This window comes from Eublepharis macularius, chromosome 11 (assembly GCF_028583425.1).
Source record: "Eublepharis macularius isolate TG4126 chromosome 11, MPM_Emac_v1.0, whole genome shotgun sequence".
In the NCBI taxonomy this organism is placed as follows: Eukaryota; Metazoa; Chordata; class Lepidosauria; order Squamata; family Eublepharidae; genus Eublepharis; species Eublepharis macularius.
Genome location: NC_072800.1, coordinates 59,555,689 through 59,577,831, shown reverse-complemented (window position 1 = coordinate 59,577,831; position 22,143 = coordinate 59,555,689). Strand labels below are relative to the sequence as shown.

The following is a 22,143-nucleotide window of genomic DNA, read 5'->3' as shown; positions in this document are numbered from 1 at the left end:
AGATTTGAGTTTGTTTAAGCCTTCAGTGTATGTAAATTCATGGTTTTTGAAAGGACAACATCTGGTGATGGACACCAAAAGCAAGCAGAGGAACCAGGAAGATGTTAGTGAACACAAACTCATGCCAACCTGGAAGTTACTGTGTGTTGTGTAATATGAGGTAATGCATGTTCTTGGTAATTTTGTCCATTGACTGCATTTATTTTTTTCCAATTTGAACTATAAAATAGTGATTTTCTTGAGTCAAACTGAGAGTACCCCTAAACATTTTTTTAGAAAAAAAAGCCCTGCTGATGCAAATGGCAAAGTTTGTTGCAAGAGTGATAAAGGCCTTACCAAAATCGTCATCAATTGATTGTATGTAACCAGCTTTATTACTCTTTATAGTTGTTATTGGTTGACTGGATATACAGTATTTTTTAGCAAAATATAGTTTATCTTTAAATTAACTTAGTAGGTCATGGCTTTTTCTTGTTTGGTATATGTTGCTCCGTGACTCTCTCCATCTGGTAATTACCAAAATCATCTACAGCTGTTGTGGCTGATTGATAAACTTATGTATTTTGCTATCTGACTGAATTGCTTGAATTAATTATTGTTTTAAACTTTTGATTTTAATGATTGTTATAAAATTATAAAGTATATTAGAATTTTTACTGTTACTGTGATTGTTGCATTATAATCCTGATGTTGTTGATGGCAATTGCTAAGGCTGAGAACTATCGCAATAAAGCTTATGATGATGATGATATATAAAATGTACATCAATATAAATACTAGTGGACTAAATTGGCCAGGCAAAGGACACTGCAAGAATGAAGGAATGACATATTAGGGTATTATTAGAGTCAAAGGGGTGTAATGGTTACTGCCAGATTGAGACTAGGGAGACCAAATCCCAACTCATTGAGAAACTTAGGCCAGTACAGCGCCATCCTAAGAACACTTTCTTAAGGTTAAGCCCCACTGACTATATTTGAGTACACCTGTTTAGGATCGTTCTCTCAGTTGCTTACAATGCAATCCTAAGAACACTTTTCTGGGCGTTAGCCCCATTGTCTAGACCTTAGTAGCGTTCTAAGTAGACCTGCTTAGAAGTGCTCACTTAATCTCTCACATTTCAACCCCCGTCTTCCTCCAAGCAGCTCAGGGCAACACTCAACATTTCCTCCTCTCTCATTTTATCTTCACCACCACCCTGTGAGGCAAGCAAGACTGAGTGAATGAGTGGTCTCCCAGTGAGCTTCATCCCTAATGAGCAGGGATTTGAACCTGGATCGCCCAGGCCTAGCACTCAGCCCTGACACCACACTGGCCGTATCTCATCCTAACCAAACCCACAGGCAGTGAAGAGAGAACCCCACAGACACCTGAGCTCCTTGCAAGGAAAAAGGATAACAATGGCTTAGGGAAGGTTCTTTACTTTAGCAGCACTATCCCTGCCCCCCTCCCAAGCGGGTCACTGCTTGCCTATGCTTTAATAGCATCTTTATTATTCTAATCTGGGTGCCTGTCCGTTCGTGATTGGAAGCTTAATGGGCAACAAGGGAAGTAGGGCTGAATACTAATGTTGTTCTCAACTAACCAGTCAATACTGTGACTGTAGACTTCTAGCATAAATTCCATAGTTGGGCAGAAAGTAATGGTGAATGAGAAAGACAATACACTGTCAAAATTTATCCAAAAGTTCTAGGGTGCCATCTTGTGGTTTCAGACTGAAAACATAACAGAATACCAGAAAATTGCAAGACCCATCCAAGTTTTTTTTAAAAATTATATCTGCATTAAGTTTTTCATTTCAGTCTCTGGTAATTTTATTAAAACATGGCTCGGTTCCTTTGCTAAATTATAATTTAAGCTGCAAAATCATCTTTAACCGCTTGAAACATATGATATCTGTATAAACATATGCAGGTTTCATTAGCCTTGTTCACAAGTTACAGTGAATGCTTATGCAACCTGCATGTGGATGCATGCACTGGTTTCAAAGAAAGAGCCAATGCATATTCGATTTACAAATGAAACCAGGGACCTGGATAAATATGTATTTTCAATCACACATTCAGCTGTACATGTTTTGAATGTAACATGAGAATTACTCGATGCACACACGAAGAAAAATAAAGAGAATGCTATACATTGATCATTGTGTTCATTGTATGTGTGTTCATTGTAACTTGCAAAAAGAGCTCATGTAATTACCCATTAGGGTTGCCAGGGGCCCAACCGGGGATGCAGGAGGCTGGGGGCAGCGGGGCTCTTACCTCCCAGGCACGTGCTATGCGTGCACACACTCCCACTCCCCCCCACCCCCCGTGGAGGAATCCCAGAGCACACTGACGAAAATCACCCCTTTGGAGGCAGTTTTCACTTTCAGCACCGCGGCTCCTTCTTTCATCCCATCCCACTCATTTTCCAAAGGGATAAAAGTAGGAGCCATGATATCTGTGTGCATGCTCAAAGTAAAAACTACCTCTAAAGGGGCAGTTTTCAGTCCGCATGCACTAGGATTCCTCTGTGGAAGGGGAGCACATGCATGCATTCTCCCCACCCCCTGCCACCGGCCAGGTGAGCAGGCCTGGGGAATGGCAGGTGGGGGCAGGGGTGATGGGAAGGCTCTCACCAATATCAAGTAAGTTACACATGTATTACTAAAACCATCAAGTCTTCCAATAACGTATAGTAGAAATTACAGTGGTCAAAGGCTAGGTCTTTCATCCAAAAAAATGTTCAGATTGTTCTTGATACATAAGATCCAATTTCTGGCTGTAACTCCAAAGGGTCTTAATGCAAAAAAGACTCAGAAAAGAGAAAATCTGGAAATGGTCAGACAGTGATCAAGGCAGCCAGATACAGCAGAAGACAGAGAACCTGTATCTTTAAACAACTGCGGTGAAAAGAGAAATTTCAGTGCTTGATCAAATGCTAGGGGTTTTTTTCAAGCAACACTATACCAACTGAAAAGTCTTCACTCACAGAACTATTAAAAATTAGGCACCTTTATTTCCAAGAACTTAAGAGGAACAAGCTCCTATAGTAAAAACACCACCTGGTTTGACAACATGTGCATATTTTCCATTAGCAATGAGAAATGCCTGGACAGAAGTGCTACGGAGGATTAATTAGCACGTAGCAGGCACAAGTGAGCATTAGAAAATTGAACTTAAAGGCTACAATCTCACATAACTACAATGCAATCCTAAGAATGTTTTCTGGGAAGTAAGCCCCATTGAATAGATCAAGTAGGATTCTGAATAAACGTATTTAGGACTGCTCTTTTATACTGCTGTTTAAACTTCAGCAGGGAATACAAGACTACCTGAAGGCAAAGTAGTAGCCAAAATTCTAGATGAATGTCACTGGTTTTAATAGGGTTATTTAAGACTATATTGGCTGTAAAATGCAGTTTAAGCAGAATACAGGCCTGAATTAATAGTGCAACCTCTCTGATTTCAATGGACTTAAACTAGAGTAACTCTGCATAGGACTGAACTGTAAGACATGCTGAGGCCCTAAACTATGCTGAGTTTAAAAGGACTCTTAGCATTAGCCACCGCCACCAGCCTGCAAATGGCAATTTAATATTTTTCATAATTTTTTTTCGTATTTAGACCCCATTTATTATCTTAGTCCCTAAACTGCAGTTTACTAATGTGTGCAAAAATCCAGCCCTTGCAAAACAGAATCCTTAGTTTTCAGCAGTGTTTTAAATCAACAATACAGGCCCCTTTCATCTGAAAGGACTGGCATGTTTATTTATTCTTAAAGCTTTGTTTGCTTGCTATCTTTTGCAGGCCCAAGAGAGCCACACATTAGTTAACAAGCTGCTTACAAGGAGAAACTTCTGAAAAGTCTATTCTTTTGGAGCCGATTTGTAATGTTGCAATGTACGAGCAGACGGATCAGTGGCTTTGATCCATTTTGGCATCCAATAATGGGGAAGCCAATCGGAACGTCCCGGGTAGTGCTTCTCAAAGATCTGGCGATAGTAATAACCTTCTTTTGTCCTAGGGGGATTGAATGGAAACCTCTCTACTGCCTTCTCCAACAAACAGTCCTCAACCTGCACAGATAAAAGAAAAAAAAATTCAAGCTACAGAAACTGCCCTGTAAATTTTGCTGTGCTCCATGAGTTACAAGAATAAATACCATCATCCCAATCTGTTCCAGAAACGGGCAATCTACTCCTGTACCACTGCACATGGCTCCAGAGGGACTTCCCGTGCTGCACAACTTTTTCTCCCTCTTGAGGTGAAAGCTCAAGTTTGTTATGCGATGACCGTGAGTGCCATGTTACATACTTCCTTCACACATGGGAAATCAACATCTAAAACTCTTTGCCAATAAAAGTTTTAAAAGGTTTATTCTAGTTGTGTTTTTTAAAGGAAAACAACCGTTTTAATTCAAGGTAGGTGGAACCATATTAATAGGCAATAGTGAGAAGCTGTGTTTCAGATGCTTTGTTTTCCATCTTTTACAATACGAGACCCGTGTGTAATTTCCCAACCTGCCAAATGGGATCCACAATTACTATTTTACCGTATGTGTTCATCCCTCTCATCCCTGCACCAGCTTCCTTTTTAAAAACCTAAAAGAAATTTTTTCAACACATCTCAGGTTGGAGTACAGAACCCAACCTGAGTCCCATTCTACTAATTTAAGATGTCACATGTTTGATGATATTTTGATCAGCACAAAATAATTCTCTTCCTCCAACTCTTCCTACCAGCAAGGAAGGACAGATCCTATCTAACTTAGGAAGAAATCCAATGTCAAAGGAGTCTTTCCAGAAAACACATTTTCAGTAATCCCATGTATAGTTTTCACTAACATATTTCCTGTTAACAAACCAACATCTTTAAGTTTACACTCACAAAATAATTAAAGAATATATTCAAAGTGCAACTTTGTACCTGAAGATCAATATAATCTTGGAGTATCGAGAACCATGATTTCTTGACAGAGGTTAATCCGTCACTGAAGGCTTCTTTGGGTCTCCAGAGGATTTCTTTAGGCAATAAGTTTGTATCTTGAAAGGCCTCTCTCAAGAGATGTTTTTCAATTCCATTCTGTTAGAAGACAGTCGCATTAATGCTGGCCACTGAAGCCTGACATTTTCAAAATAATAAAAACCCAATCCTTTCAGAAGCACCTCAGCAAGATAATGGCCCATTTCGCACTTGGGTCTTTACAGCGCGTTCACTACCTGTTTCACATCCCATGTTTGTCTGCCTTTTACACTTCTGAGGTAATCATGTGACACAGCACTGGAATTTGTCCAGTTTTCTCTGCTGTATCTGGCTGCGGACATACACCGACTTTTTAAAAAAAAATTTAAAAAGAATTTTTATTGGATGGGTTTACAAACATAAACATAATAATCATTATCATTTTCCACCCCATCGCATTTTCCCCATCCTTTCCCCCCTCCCTTTTCTAATGACTCTCAACAGTTTTCCATACCCAACTTAACCTAAAGAATATATACTATAAATTCTTAAAATCTATAATAATATATATAATATATATCTATATAATACATACTAATCTAGTCTATTTAATTGTATTCACTATCTTAATATAATACTTATCTAAATTAAGAGTATAAAAATATATGTATATAATACGTACATATACTATAATATATATATATATATATATATACTAATCCTAAAATACCTATTATCTATATTATAAATCTATTGCTTCTATTACATCACTAAAATATTGTATATACTTCCTATTACCTATACAACCTTATTGTTCAACCTTATTACTTCCCATATGAATACGCTGTCTTACTCTTAACTTTATAATACTATAATACTATAACTCTATACTAATCCAATAAAATATAATAAAATATACCCCCTTTTAACCTTAAGTAAGTTTCTATCTCCCCCTTAACAACTATCCAAAGACCACAATTTCACACCGACTTTTTTTTAATCAGCTGCTGACTCGCACTTGGCCTGGTGTATGTCTGTGTGAACTGTTTTGCCTCTCTTAACCCTCCCCCATCTTATCATAAGTTGATTGGTCAGAGCAGATTTAACCACACCCACCCTCGTCAGCTCCCCTAACACTTCTTTTGCCGTTGTTTTTCTAAAGGACGTTCGGTGGCAGTGCGAAGCATCCTCCACCTGACCCGGCTTGCTGGCAGTGAAGAGCCTGGCACCCACCTTGCTTGGCCGAAGCAGGGTAAGTAGAGCACTGAGTGGGAGGAAGGCGGGCAGAGCAGGGGTCCTGGGGCACGGGTATGCGTGCTCACCCTCTGTGCCCCAGTGTCTCCATCTAAGCAAAGCCCCCATGGAACTGGGGCTTGGATAAGCGGGAGGCCCTAGTGGTGGAGGAGTGCTTTGGCTGTGCAGTGCACAAGGTGCTCAGCGTGCGGTGGGGGGGGGGGGGACTGAACCAACTATAATCTTTGCTCAGCTGCCTCTTGCCCTTGCCAAATCTCAGCAAGTTTGCGAACCAGGAATTATGAGCTGTTATCTGCGGCTCCGGAGTAAAGGAGGATTGGAGACGGAATGAGCAAGGGGTGCAGGGCTCTCCCTCCAGCCATGTCTCCACTCAGCCTCTCCTCTCTTCTGCCTACCCAGAATCCTGCTTCTGCGGCTTCCTCTCCCTTTCAAGCTACCTCATCACATTTGAGCTTTTTGCTGCTCTGCACCCCACCCTCCTCAGCTCCCCATCTGCTTTTCCCATTTTTTGTGTATTTCTGAAGAGCAGTAACGTTTCAGCGTTGTAAATTTATGTGCAAATACATTAAGCACTGTTAAACATAAGTGTGGGCATTTCACACTCTGTGTACAGCCCCTCCTCTCTTCTGGCTCCCCACCACAAAGCGAGGTTATTTTCTTGCAAGCATCCAGTAGGCTCCTGGCTAAATGGAGTGGTGCCCCCTGCCCCATCCCCCTCTTTTTGCCTTCAAGCTGCGTGGAACTTGCCCGCTTTTATTACTCTTTTCTGATTGCAGAGAAAAGTAATAAAAGTGAGGTGGGGGGGGGGGGAAGAAGAGAGAAAGTCAGAGTTCTTTCAGAAAATCAAGTTTACAATCAAGGGAGAAAGCATGGGTTGATGTTAATTGCACTTTAGCTGGTCTTGTCCTGGCGGTAGCAAGTAATGAGGCTCAGGCAGGACGGCGCATTGGACGGAGAGCTGAATGCGCACCTGCCTCTCCCCAAGTCCTCCAGCTGCCTTGCTCCCGATTTATTCCAACACACTGAAGGGTGGCGTGCTTTCTCCCCTCTCCTTCTCCGTGCCTGCCACCTCAACACATCCCTGTGCTGGGCGGGGGCACTACTTTTAAACATGAAAAGTTGGGGTGAAAATGGCCACACAGAGATGCAGAATTGACGTGCATACGGAGAGGGTGGAGTTTCTTAGTATAAAAAAGAGGTGATGTCACAATGTTACAGTGCATGTGCAAACTTTTTTAAAAAAAATGACGTGAATTGCAAAGCCCACAAGGCCTGCAGCTGAACCAGTGCCTGATATTGAGTATAAAATGAAAAACAGGACGCCCAATTGAATCGGTAGCGGGCAGTGTAAAATGCCCGGGTACCAAGCAGAAGCCACTGCATTCATGGTGACTGCTCAAAAATGCCGATTTTAACCACGAGTGTGAAATGGGCCAATGCTACATCCAACAGAGCAAACTGTTAGATGTACTCCACTGAGTTTAAAATTAATTGCATTATTTGCTTCCTTAAGTGTTGGAATCGGCCTGGAAAGATAGAGATTCCGGTATCTGCTTGCCCTGAGACACAATGTATGACTTTGGAACAGTCCTCCTTTTCCAGCCTCCCATAGACACAAGGATACAATGGAGGAGGAAGCGCCATGGCTGGATCCTGGCTACAATTTCAGCAGACAGAAAGATTTCTGTCTATGGAAATGCTATTTCACACAGTCCTTCAGTAGCCTAAAATATCCCTTACAATGCTACTCATACGGGAGATTCACCATCTGCTGCAGGGAGAGGGAAATCGGCAGGGGGAGCCCTCACACGTAGGAATTTTAGGCAGCATCCAACCCCCTTGGAGGAAGGGCAGGATATAAATGCACCAAAATAAAATTTTAAAATGTCTCATCAACCACACCCACTGAAGTCAACTGTGTCCATCATGGATGAGTCCACTGCTAACGACAGTCTTAGTTTCCTATACTGTCTATCAAACAGTATGCAAAACCTGAATTATTTCGGCCTAGAACATCTTGAGGATCACCTTTGTTCCCATATACACGTAACTGCGTATTAAAATCCTCCTTGTAAGCCCACATCTACTCCTTATACCTCATTTAGTGTTCAGGCTCCAGTACTGCTGTTTGGATTATTTGTTTTCATTTATATTGTGGTCTTCCTAAACTTCCTTAGCTGCCATATAGATCACAATTTTTTTTAAAGGGCATGAATTTTTAGTAAAATTATACAAAAATGGTCTACCTTTGGTATTCTGAGTTCTGCAGGCAAAGATAAGTAATAAGAAGTAAATCTGTGATCCAAAAATGGAACTCTGAGTTCAAGGCTGAAAACAAACAACATGAGGAAAAGGTATTAGACTACTGCAAAGGTCCTCAACATGGTGCCTGTGGGTGCCATGGCACCTGCCAAATGTTTTTAGTAAGTGGGTGGGGTGATGTAGGGCTACTGATTGGCTAAGCAGATCTTGTAACATGTTGCTTTGGCAGCAGTCGCCTCCATAGCACAAGAATCTTCACTGTGTGACTGAAGATAAGCTATGGCAGCCATTTTGTGACTGGCTCTGCCTCCTGCAGCAGCAATTTTATGGCTGCACCCACCACCCTGTGTCAGAATTCCAAAGGTGCCCACAGGGTTAAAAAGCTTAGGGACCTCTGGAGTACTGACTCACTGGTAGCCAAATTCTACAACTGTTAATATATCGTTCCAATTCTAATGTTCTATTTTTGTGTATATATCATTTATACAGTTCACTATCAACATGTATAATTACAAATAATCCTATTACTAGACAACTTGAAGTATCAACAAACCTTTGCTCATCTTCCACAAAGAACCTCAAGACCCATCCATTTAACTGACTTTCAAGAACTCATTACTTGAATTTTAAACAGGACCACGATGGGTCTCTTGCATTTCTAAGATTAAAAAGACAGTGAAGATAAATGAATTTCACCCAAAGAAGCTACTAATCTGGAGACTGGACTTTTTAGTAGCAACTGCAGTGCATTTCAGCCTTGCCACATACATATAAAGGTGCATTATGCCAAGCCATTGACACAGCAGCTCCTCTCCAGGGTCTAAGGTGAAGAAAGGTGTTTCCCTTTAGCTAGAGATGCCAGGGATTTAACCTTGAGATAAAAAACATGTACCACTAAGCTGCTGACCCTCTCGACATCAGTGCAGCATCCATAGGCCTACAAAGGAGAGTTACCCGTGGGCAGCAGTTGTTCTGTCAGCACGAAGAACATCAAAAAGGTAGAGTTCTTTGAGAAGCCTCTCGCTTTCCTCTACAGCATCTTCAGGTGTGGGTGCCTGTCACAAACACATGTAAGCGATATACATGAACATGTATATCTTGGCTACAGAAACATCAGAGATAGACAACACGGTGGGAAAAATCCAAGGGACAGTTGTTCCACTGCAGGACCAACATCACTGCCACTCCCAACACTGATTCCGCAAGGTGTGAAGATCCATTTTATTCCCACACCAGCTTCTCCCATACCCAAGCAGCCACCAAAAAGAGAGACCTTTACTCCTGTAATACAAGAGACAGTGTAGTGTAGTGGTTAGAGTACTGGACTAGGATCTGGAAAACCAGGTTCAAATCCCCACTCTGCCACGAAAGCTTGCTGAGTGACCCTGGGCCAGTCATACTCTCTCAGCCTAACCTACCTCATGGTGTTGTTGTGAGAGTAAAAAGGAAGAGAGGCAAATGATGTAAGCCACTTTGGGTCCCACTAGCGAGAGAGGTAGGGTATAAACGAAGTAAATACATTAAAAAATTAAGTCTCAGTTCTATTGAGAGTCACTGACACTTTTGTATCTTTGATATTTCAGTCTGCATTAAATAAATCTAATGGGGAAGATGATACAAAAATCCGATCACTTAGTGCCTGCAGTGTGGGGTGGAAATGTACTTGAGGTCTTCTTTAAACTGAATTCAGTGAGAACAGGAACACGCTCCATGACTCACATGCAAATATTTTTGTAAACTGGAGTGCACGACTTGCAACGTCTGATTTACTTGTTAAATGCATAGAAATGAAAGGATCAGTGCCTGTCCATACTGAAGTACTCTTTGCCCAAGAGTCTCTTGTTACGTCATGTTCAAACACAGGCAACAAGCATCACTATCCTGAGAACCAAGTCTACATACCTTATGAAAATAGATATAGCCTTGTGTCAGCTCATCTGACCCTTCCCCCGAGAAAATGACCACGCTGTCTGTGTTCTTTCGAATGTATTTGGAGACCAGATACATACCTACAGAGACAACATAATTTCCAAGGTCATTTTTTGATCAGGGCAAAGGAAGATATTTTTTTAAACATAGGATTCTTTCACAGGTTCTTATTGTAGTATACTTTTTTTAGATGAAGTCATTCCACAAAGAATATAAGACATATAAAATTGTTATGGTACAGAGAGATAGTGGCTTGGATTCCAAAAGAGTCCCAGGTACAAGTGGAAGTCATTTCCTTCTTGGGCAATGAGGGCAGGTCTTTGATTTCCATCAGCACCATCACCCACTCTTTGGAGCCAAAGCAAGCCAAAAGAATCTAACATAATACCACTTAGCCCTACCCAGAATAGACAAACTGAATAACACAGTGGAATCGTTTGGAAGTAGATTTCAGAGTATGTATTAAAGCAAATTTGTTCATTTTTAATAAATCAACAATTCTCATCAACTCTTGGGAATCACTTACAAAAAGGGATTCATCAAAACAAAAAAGGATTCAGTTTTGTGCAAGTGGTTGTTTTATTTTATGTTTTTTGAGCTGTTGTTTTTTAATTGATGTTAAAGATTTTTTATATAAATTCTATTTGATTTTATTGCAAGCCACAGGCAGGCTAAGAACAGCAGGCCAGAATTCTGTACATGTCATGCCAAGCTTCTCATCCAGGCGTCATAAATTCTCTTTTACTTTAAGATATTTCTCTTTTTTTAAAAAAAAATCTTACCTACTGAAGCTCGTATGGTTGTAATGTCGTATGTTTCCAAGCAAAATATAACATCTTCCAGTGCCTGAATCCCTTCTTCAGAATTAAAACTAACCTCATGGTGTTCGCTGCCAATGTGAGCTGCTACCTGTTAACAAGGTTTCATATACGAAATAGGCTAAGAAGCAGGTACTGAATTCCGAAACTGAAGCTACAGTTGCTGTCGAGTATTAAAATATTATTCAATAAAGCAGTATATACTCAGATCTAAAAGCAAATAAAAATACAAGTCTGCTCCTCAGTACTGAGCCAAGATAAGCTGTATCCTGTGACTTTACAAAAAATAAATAAATAAAAACTGTGCAGCCTGATTCCACCAGGCACGGGGCAGGGAAATAAACAACGCAGAGGCACTGAGCTTCCATTTCTAAATTACTTGAAATCCCTCTCAGTATCCACCTCTGGCTTGTGAGATTTTGTGAATTGTTGCCCATGAATAATGAAGTATCCACCTCTGGCTTGTGAGATTTTGTGAATTGTTGCCCATGAATAATGAAGTATGTCTTTCCACTCTTAATGTCTAAAACCAGGGCTTTTTTTTCAGCAGGAACGCGGTGGAATGGAGTTCCAGAACCTCTTGAAAATGGTCACATGGCTGGTGGCCCCGCCCCCTGATCTCCAGACAGAGAGGAGTTTAGATTGCCCTCCGCGCTGCTGGGCAATCTAAACTCCACTCTGTCTGGAGATCAGGGGGCGGGGCCACCAGCCATGTGACCATTTTCTCCGAGGGCAACCCACTGAGTTCCACCACCTCTTTTCCCAGAAAAAAGCCCTGTCTAGAACCTTGTCTATGAAACCCACATCAAAGCCAAGGTTTGATGCTGCATTCTTGCCCGTTACTATTCTGCAAGTATATGGCACGACTGCAACCCACACAACTGCTAAATGGTTAAGTTTTTGTTCCTGAAAATGCCACAATACCTTTCTAGCAGCCAGGAGGTCAGGACTGTCTTCCATCCCAATAGCAAAGGTTTGTAAAGGGTACAGAAGGTCTGTTTCTTTCATCAATTTAAGGAGCATCGCAGCAACCAAGCTAGAATCCAAGCCACCTAGTAAAAAGACATTTTTTTTTATCAATCTGGTAGGCAATGTGCAGAATATATGAGAACAAAATACACATGTAAGTTTGAAGTGAACATTCTTGCTTCAGTGTGTTTGCATGCCAAAACCTCAGAAGAAAATATTCCTTAAATACATAAATTGGGTATTTTGTGAGAATGTGGCTTCCCTAGAGTTACCTTGAGAGTTACCCTAGAGTTACCTTGTGAGGTTTCACATTCCCCCATCATGCCACCCGCCAAAATAAATACACCACTGACAGATAAATATCTCATATCTACTATTCTGATGTCCTAAAGTCAACCTAAGTCACCTTCCATCATTTTTCTGACTTTGGTAGCATTTTTATTTATACCAGCTTTTCTCCCCAATGGGGAGCCAAAAGAGCTTACATGTTTACCCAAGCCTCCATTTTAGCCACACAACCACCATCCTGGGAGGTACATTAGGCTGAAAGAGCGGGGTGGATCCAATCATCCTCCAAGGAGCCTTCTCCCGGTCTAAGGAGCCTTCCTCCAAATTAAGCGGCTCTTCCTTCAAACTGTGCTTACTGGAGCGGTAGGAAAGGGCTGGCAGTCACCCAATGGTCTTCCAAGACTGAGTGGAGATTCAAGCCTGGGTCTCCCTGACGCTAGTTGAACACTCCAACCATTACACAATGTTACACTACTATTTCTTCCACAACTTTAGAACAACAAAGAAATAACGTACACATTTCATGCCAGGCATGTACACAAACTGGACTTACTTTAGCTCTGACCACTGTAAAAAGTGCTACGCAATTATAGTGAACTATTTGCTCAACCGAATCTAAACAAAATGCTTAGGATTGGAACCTATAACTGACTTAGGGGAAAGAAGTTGTAGAATTCAACTTTTTTTAAATTGTTCCTTTAAATTGTTACTAAATAAAAGACTTTGTTGAAGGAATAGTGTAAGATGCATCACAAACGCCCTGCAGTCAAATATACTGTATTAGGCAAATACAGTGATTATAATCAGTTATTTCTACCTGATAAGAGGCAGCCAATCCTCCTGTGAGTCATCAGCCGTTTCCTAACAGCATTTTCAAACAAAAGACGAATGTTGCTTTTCACTGTTTCAATATCAAAACCTATCAAACCACAAAAGGGAGGGGTTATAAAAGCAGACAAATCAGAGCTCACAGTTCTTTACCAACAATGATTTAAAAGTTATTCAGGCTATCATCTGTTAACTACCATGTTGAAAACCTCAATATATCCTGTATGTCCACTGCATAAAAGGATCAAACAGGTTACATAAGGAAAGTTCACAATTTACTATCCAAGGAATGTAAACTCATTGGGAGGGAGAATGGCACTGAGCCACCCGGCCCTGCAAGAATGTGTATTTGGTATAATTTGCAAACAACAGTGTACAAAAACATATGCACTTAGGTCCAGAACACACAATCAGGAAATTTCTATTCCGCAGGGAGGGGGAATAGAAATTTGAAATAAGTAAATAAAATAAAATAATACATGCACCTCAGTATAAACGTATACACATGTAGGCAAGTGTAACAGTTACACCAGTGTGCATATGGGGAGGGGTGGGGTCAGCAAGTGCTACCTCATTCTCCCCTCGGCACATTCAGTCTCCCCAGACACTAATTTGTGAACAATCAGTTTCAGGTTAGAAGTTAGTTACCTGAGGGGAGATTTTGAAGTGAATCATAATCACTATGTAGAGGTTTATCCTTAGGGCCGTGGAATTTTACTAGTTCCACCGATCCAACTTTGCCATTTGCCTTTAGATCCAACACTTCATAGTGTCCTGGAAGGAAAGGATCTACTCTTGGTGGAAAAGACATTGAGTGCTTCAAGTTGATAAGACCTATAACAAGGAAAGTAACAAAACCGATAGTGACAAAAACAAAGAGTAATTAGTTTTTAACTATGTTGAGATGAAAGATCTACCATAATAATATTAAACTACTTATTCCTAGACACATTCATTTTCAGAAGAATGTAAATCTTGAAATCCAACCTAAAACTTGGGTATGACAAATCCTAGCATGTGTTGGCACAAAGTTAGTAAAGGAGGTATACTGGTGTATCTGCTGAACAAGACCTGGTAGCAGCAGGAGAGGTGGAAACTCAGAAGTTTATTTTGACAGGCAGTATAAGTGTAATTTGAAGCTGGGTTAACAGTTTTCCTAGTTCATTAAATAGCAGTTGACAACTTCTCAGAGAACTGAGGTCTTGAAAGAAATATTACACTGCCAAGAAGAGAGAGAATGTATTGTCGAAGGCTTTCACGGCCGGAGAACGATGGTTGTTGTGGGTTTTCCGGGCTGTATTGCCATGGTCTTGGCATTGTAGTTCCTGACGTTTCGCCAGCAGCTGTGGTTGGCATCTTCAGAGGTGTAGCACCAAAAGACAGAGATCTCTCAGCGTCACAGTGTGGAAAAGATGTAGGTCATTTGGCTACAGGCAAATGGCTACTCCAGAAATGAAATCCAAAGAGCAATCAAACCCAGGATGAATCAAACAACCAAGGAAAAACAGTCTCCTACAGGAAAAGTGTTTTTGCCATATATCAAAGGAATTACTGATCAGATGGGAAAGCTTATGAAAAAGCATAACCTTCAAGCAGTATTCAGACCCACCCAGAAAATACAACAGATGCTACGATCAGCAAAAGACAGTAGAGACCCCTCACCTCTGCAGGAGTATACCGTATACCCTGCAGCTGTGGACAGGTTTACATCGGGACCACAAAGCATAGCATCCAGACAAGAATAAAAGAACATGAAAGACACTGCAGACTTGGACAACCTGAAAAATCAGCAGTGGCTGAACATAGCCTAACGCAAACAGGGCACAGTATCTTATTCCAGGACACCAAAATACTGGACAACACTTCCAACTACTTTGTCAGACTGCACAGGGAAGCCATTGAAATTCACAAGCATAAGCAAAACTTCAACAGGAAAGAAACCTTAAGAATGAACAGAGCATGGTTTCCAGTTCTGAAAAACACCAGGCTAACAAAACATTCTATCCCCGACAATAGCCCTGCAGAGAAGATTAGCACATCAAGTACCAATCCATATGCAAAAGAACCTCCTCAGGATACAGTGAAGCCTCCCGCCATTAGCATTCCACACCCTGGGAAACTCTTACAGGATGACTCAGCTCAACCCCACCCCTCCTGAGTAGATACAAATGACCTACATCTTTTCCACACTGTGACACTGAGAGATCTCTGTCTTTTGGTGCTACACCTCTGAAGATGCCAGCCACAGCTGCTGGCGAAACGTCAGGAACTACAATGCCAAGACCACGGCAATACAGCCCGGAAAACCCACAACAACCAGAGAGAGAATGTCAGGTGTATATCTACTCTTTTACCCAACCCAAATAAATAAGTAAACATGGCCAAATCTATCAATTACCGAGGGGTTAATTTGCATGTGTCATTTATTAGATAAGATATGTATGCAAACATTTTGCATGAAAGAAGCATCCAAGCTATTTTATTTTTTATATTTATGTCTGCCTTTTTCACTGAACCTCATAATAGATTACTTGCTCCTGCTTCTTTTATTTATATCTTCCAGTTACCCAGCAAGCTTCCAAAGCAGAGTAGTGATTCAAACACAGCTGTCTTAGGCCACAATCCAACTCTCCAATCCCTCCACCATGCCATGCTACAGGCTTCCATATTTGTATGCAACACACTATAAACAGTATTTGATTCCATGAGTTCTTTTTGTGGAAGCCTTTGTTTGCTGCTGAAAGGCATCACACCTAGTTCAAAAGCAAGTTGTCAGCAGACAATGGGCACTTTTATAAAACTGAACAGTGAATTATAAAGCTCCTAAATAAAACTCAATAGTCAACAATTACTTTCACGAAGACAGAAAATAAAGCAAGCTACTTCACAAATTAAAAACAAACAAGCCTGTGTACATATTTGTTGGATCAAAGATGCAAATATTTTTATCGCATTAAGACAAATCCAGGATGAGATTACCTTTTGCCTCAGAGCAGACACCTAGGAACCCATCATCAGTCAGGACCCTAAATAGTGGTCTGATTCCATAGGTGTCTCTTCCCAGAAAGACTTTCCTGTTTGCTGTGTCGAGCAAAATGAATGCAAACACACCATCGAGCATAGAGGCTGTCTGCTCTATTCCTCCTCTGTCGTAAAGATGAAGAATTACCTCCCCATCTACCAAGGTCTGGTAATCAAATCCAAATTGTTTTTGTAACTAAGGGAAATAATTTTTTAAAAGAAACAAGTTAGTATTCAAAGACTGCTTATTTATAGAGGGCCTGAAAGATGCCACCCTTTTAGAATATGATCTTACCATACGAAAAAATCTTAAAATGAATTCAGAGGTTATTATCCCAAGATCACTGATCATGTAAATAAACCTTGCCTGAAGTCCTTTTGCCTTTTATGACAAGTTTTACAGCAGTGCTAAACCCATATAGTCAAAATGCTCTGAATACTTTTGGAAAGGTACACTTTAATGTCACTAGTACTAGGAATGGCTTAGATCCTATGAACCACAACTGGAACAGGATGGAGCGTTGTGAACAAAAAGCCACATAGATTACGGGCGCTGCAGTGAGAAGGAATCTAGTGTCATTAGCCTTTCAACATTCTTCCCCTCATAGACTCTCTTGCGCCAGGAAAAGGTTCACTGGTGAAAGAAGAAGGGAACAACTTGGACTACTTCCCTCTCCTCATAGCACCCCTCCCCAAACTGAGTGTTGTTGTCTTCAAGGGTCCTACATCCTCCAGCGTCAGCTTTTCAGGGGCTGCAGAAAGCTACTGTGGAGTGGGAAAGGGCCAGGCAATCTGTTGCACTTGCGGCCACCACAATCCAACCCAATGTTTTTACTGATAAAATATTCATCAGAATCCTGTGGAACAGAGCAAAATAATTTTCCAGGAAGATTTAGCAGGTTTTCTAGAAACTGTCTTACATTTCTCCTTTCCCAGTTTTGGTTGGCAGAATGAAAGGCAAAAGCCCCAAGGGATTCAGCAAATCCTCACAGAAATAAAATGAAACACATAGATGGAAGCCGTCCTTGCTCTGCTGCTCCAGCTTTGGATTTCCTGAGCAGAGAATTAGACTAGAGTGCATATCCCACTTTTATGATTCAGCCATAATTATTAGGATTTCCGACCCTCTTTGGCCATGAATCCACATGTCCAGCTATCTTAGATGCTTTTTTTTTTTGCTCCCAACTTTTGACAAGGATGTTTTGCAATCCCTCCTCAGAGACTACCCAAGAACACAGGTAATACTCTAAGGGATTTATGTTGAACACTATTTTAAATAAATTCCTAAGCCACCCTCTTCCCAAAATCCCTATACAGTAGCAGAGGCAGTGTTAAAAGGCAGTGATATTACAGATCAGATCAGTAGGACAAAAGACGCATAAGACATTCCATACGGGATGCCGTAAGAGACACCTGGGTGGACCATAGCTTCTTTAAGTTTTCACCTGTTTGTAGTTGTAGATTTCTCCATTGTAACAGAGCCACAAGTAGGGAAACTTCTTCACCCGTAGAGGCTGCATTCCATACAGCTGGTCAACAATTGCCAAACGATGGAAACCAAAACAGCAGTTGGTGAATCCATTGACGTTTTCAAAGCGAAAAGCATCTGGACCTCTGTGGCCAATTTTCATAGCACTTAGACATTGGACAGACAGACATTCATCACTCCCGAAAAGGGCCCAAATGCCGCACATGGCGATTTCTACTTAATGCTGCAGAGAAATACATGGGGGGGGGGAGGGGCGTGTTAGGGCTGCCAATCAAAGATACGGGATAATCTTTTATTAAAGGTCATCAGAATTTATCAGAAGCTTATTATAGCAGGGAGAATATTATATAGAATGCTTTGTCTATTATACGTGCCAGGAGACAAGGAACTTCCACATTTCTTTCAGAATTCTTTAAACCCACAGCCACAGATTGGATCCAACCAGCTTTTCCACTGGTGTAAAAGGCGTTGCCTCTGACCACAAAACAACTCTGCTGGCAGAAAAGCCACATGGGAGGGGGGATAAACTCAGGAGGGGAACTGGATGAGACTGAAAGCAAAAAACAGCAGGATTCAGCCCAATGGATCTTCCCTCTGGTGGCAACTATAGAGGCATAAAGAGCTGCACCACGGAAAGAAGCAAACGGTTTTCTGACAAATTTCATAATTTTCAAACAGCACTTCCTATTCTTAAACTTTGCAGTTTGACAGAAGCTGTCAAGGGCCATTCAAACTGTTCCAATGCAGTACACTCCGGTTCAGTATTGGCCTGATTTGACTTCTGTGTACCACAAAGCAGCAGGCAGAACTGTTTACTCAAACTGCCAGTCAACAAAGACAAATTGATCCATTCAGTCTAGTAGTTCTCTGCCTATACAATACTTACTAGTTTACACAGACTCTATTAAACACATGTAGAGTAGAGACATGAGGCCCGGGGGGGCGGGGGACTGGAAAGGTTTGGGGGAAATTTTGCCCAGGTCTTTTTTAAAACATGTTTTTCAAAAGGAAAAACAGAAATCTGGAGCGCTATGAGAAAATCTGTGAAATATTTCCTCTTTTTCAGTGAGTGACATGCTTTTTAAGATGAGGTTTTACTCAGTCCAAGTGTGTAGTAAGAAGGTATTTAAGACAGTCTAACATATTAGATATTGATAAATCCTATACATACTATTTCATTGTTTAAATGGGACTAACTTGAGTTTAACTGGATAGCCAACATGCTGCTGATCCTGTTGTGACTTCTTCTGTGAAATATCTCATTCTCTTTTATTCACTACAAAAGCTGTTTTCTATTTTCAACTTTTATTTTCTCCTACTCATCAAATAGTCAAAATGTAGATACATGTGCTACGGCAGCAGTGTATGTTGCAATTCTGTGCAGGCTGAATTTCACCTCCTTCTCACATGTATCAAATATATTCAGTTCCTACCAATTCTATTTCTAAATTACACAAATAATACCATTTTATATGCTAATTGGTAAATTATGAATATTATGTCGTTAAAACTGTAAAACCAGTTTAGGTTTAATAAGAAAACACTATATATATTTCACTAGTTTGCATTTTTTTTCAAAAAAAAAAGTCACCCCACTGCTTCAAAATTTGTTAAATTCACCTCTCTATGAAAAGGTAATTTTAAAAATTGCCAACTTCAAAACAACATTTTATCTCCCCAACTCAAGATACCTGCTGATCTTTGACTCTCCTGTCAGAGTCGCCAGGGAATGGAGTAATTCCCTTCACACAACACACTGTACATTTTTTGTGACTCTCTATAAAACAACATTCCCTGCAGGGCTCATTACAGGCAATAGCCAGAGTTCTTAGCTAGATGGGGTTGACATATTTCCAGGTGGCGCTTCAAAGAAATTAATAGAAAGTATAACATTAACATAATCAATAGAACCCTCTACAATCCTGTCACAAAACAGATCTATGAATGGCTACCATCAAAAACGTATACCCTAAAGAACAGATACTTTATTTATTTACTTATTTTATTCGATTTATACCCCACCCTCCCCACAGATGGGCTCAGGGCTTAGAGGCTGGCAAATGTTGAGAATCTTCCTTGTAGCTAGAAATCTAGACATGAAAGAAACTGCATCTAGTATTTCAGAAAGCATTGTTAAAAACACAGTCTGGGGCATCACTTTTAGAAACCCAGCTGGGCCAGTTCAGAGAGTTATTTGATATGACTGTTTGGGCTACCAAATATTTCTTCATTTTGTAAAATACCTAACTGCCTCAATTTTTCTTTGCTGAGCAGCAAAGGTAACGGAGAAGGGGAAAAAATTGCATTAGATCTTAAATTTCGACGATGTGAAGGGCAAAGCCATTGGAAAGAGCGAGTATGTGCCACGTACGTTATATGCTTGCAGGGGGCGGGGTTCTTGTTCTGGTTTCCCACCTAGGATAAGCAAGGCAGAAGTTTCACCGTTGAGCAAATTTCCCCCACAGGCGTGAGGGCGACCAAAGGAGCGTCTGAGGCTGGATCCAGCGCTGTCTCCTAAATCATTCAACACCTGGAGTAATCCTGGTAAATTCAAGAGGCGAATGATTAGGTTAGCGCAATATCCAAGGGTCACTTCATTGATATTTATCTCCCCCCCCTCCTCGAGGCAGAATGTGGCTCTAACAGCAGCGCGACCAGAAACTCAACAGGTGCAGCTTTCTCCAGCAGAGAAATGGGACGCTGAATGACAGTTTGCTAAGCAGCTGTCAACAGCCCACGAGTTCCGCAATCCCAATCATATAATTTGGCCGAGACAGTGTCCCACCCAGCAGCATCTCCGTGCCGTTATGCCTCTCTCCGCTCTGCTGAGACTGTACCACTAGGCGATGCTACCTTTGCAGGCCAGAAGAGATGCCAGACCGGCTGCCTCTATCGTCGCGCCTCGTGCTTCTCGCCGAGGCTAAACAGAAAAGAAAGCGGAAACCGGCCTCCTCCGCAACCGACCCGCCCAGCCTTCTCCCCGGCCTCCTGCAACGCAGAGCCGGATTTCATCATGCGCTGCTCCGCCCCGCTCCGCCTCCAGCTCTTTAACTGTTGCTACAGGGCTGCCCCTCTCGGTGCAAGCCAGGTTTTCAGCTCAGCAACCCTGTCTCGGAGCTGCCTTCCTTGGCTCGCAGACCTTGAGACGGGATTCCCACCCGGATCCTGCGCATATTTACTCGGGAGTAAATGCTACTGTGGAAAAATACCAGTCTGTGGGAGCCCGAGATTTCCCCCTCTCCGCTTGGCTACGCTTTGCTTGAGGCTTGGCCAGCTCGAACGCTCGAACGTGCACAACCAAGTGCTAAAAGGGGGACAAAGCCGGAGAGAGCCAGAAAGATTTGGACCATTATTAGAATACTAACAGTAAGAGGAAAAATCACAAAAAGCGGTCTGAGTATGTTCCAGATATGGCTACCAAATTCCAGGTGGGGAGAGGAGAACTCCCAGAATTGCATCTCCAAGCTACAGGACTCAGTTGCCCTGCAGAAAATGGCTGCTTTGGAGGGTGGGTTATATGATATAACTTCCCTGCCGAGCTCCCGCCTCCTCTTTCTCAGGCTCCACCTTCAAATCTCCAGGAATTTCCCAACCTGGAGTTAGCAACCCTGACTGCAGGACACACAGAATGTGAGAGCTTTGTAGATGAAATACATGAATGAAATACAGGGAAATGGGGAAATTTGTTATTTTAAACCCTTGAGAGTTTATATTATCCCAGAGGGGAAGATACCGGAGTGAGAAGTGGGAATTCCAAATAACTGATTTCCCCTCAGTAGCTTCCACTACTAAACAAACAGGTTGAAGTTGGTACTTGTGCTTCATGTGGTCTAATATCAGCCCTAGAATTGCTTATGTTCAGTTTCAACATTTCTTCAATTCTGTATTGGTTTCTTACTAATGCTATGTCTTTGTAAAACTGTGTTGATTTACCCTATGGCATTGTTTATGGAAATGTCCTTGAAACTGACTACTAATTTCACACTGTGTAATCCACCTTGAGACTCAGTGAGAAAGGCAGATATAAATGACATAAATAAAAATAGCCATGTTGGTCTGTAGTAGAAGAGCAAGGCTCGGGTCCAGTAATTCCAGATGTTCAGGCCTCACCTAGAGGTTGGCAACCCAATTTAAGGTGCTTGTGGGCAACGGCGGGGGGCGGGGGGAGATGCCCAGGAGGCCTGCCATAGCAGGAAACCTGGCACCCCTAGTGGAAAAGTCCAGATCTTCCCATTTCCATCCACATCTCTGCCATTTGCTCTGCCTCAGTCTCCATAGCAGCCATCCACGGGGCAGGGGGGGGGGAGTGTTGTTTTTTTAAAAAAAAAATCAGTAA

At 41.5% G+C, this 22,143-nt stretch overlaps 1 protein-coding gene across 2 annotated transcripts; it reads right to left on the bottom strand.

Annotated features, from left to right (window-relative positions):
• Nucleotides 1–2,981: 2,981 nt before the first annotated feature.
• Nucleotides 2,982–20,750, bottom strand: ASNS (asparagine synthetase (glutamine-hydrolyzing)). Of its 2 annotated transcripts, none has more exons than XM_054991767.1 (13): nucleotides 20,661–20,750; nucleotides 20,179–20,348; nucleotides 17,764–18,030; nucleotides 16,277–16,514; nucleotides 13,946–14,131; nucleotides 13,287–13,388; nucleotides 12,137–12,264; nucleotides 11,177–11,303; nucleotides 10,368–10,474; nucleotides 9,420–9,520; nucleotides 8,450–8,531; nucleotides 4,914–5,069; nucleotides 2,982–4,063 (listed from the first exon to the last, which is right to left on the bottom strand). In XM_054991767.1, exons 3-13 carry the CDS (start codon nucleotides 18,010–18,012, stop codon nucleotides 3,854–3,856), a joined length of 1,686 nt encoding a protein of 561 aa, XP_054847742.1. In that variant the 5' UTR covers nucleotides 18,013–18,030; nucleotides 20,179–20,348; nucleotides 20,661–20,750; the 3' UTR covers nucleotides 2,982–3,853. The 2 variants fall into 2 exon arrangements, with proteins under 2 accessions (XP_054847742.1, XP_054847743.1); XM_054991768.1 differs by having other exon boundaries at nucleotides 20,223–20,348.
• Nucleotides 20,751–22,143: the final 1,393 nt, after the last annotated feature.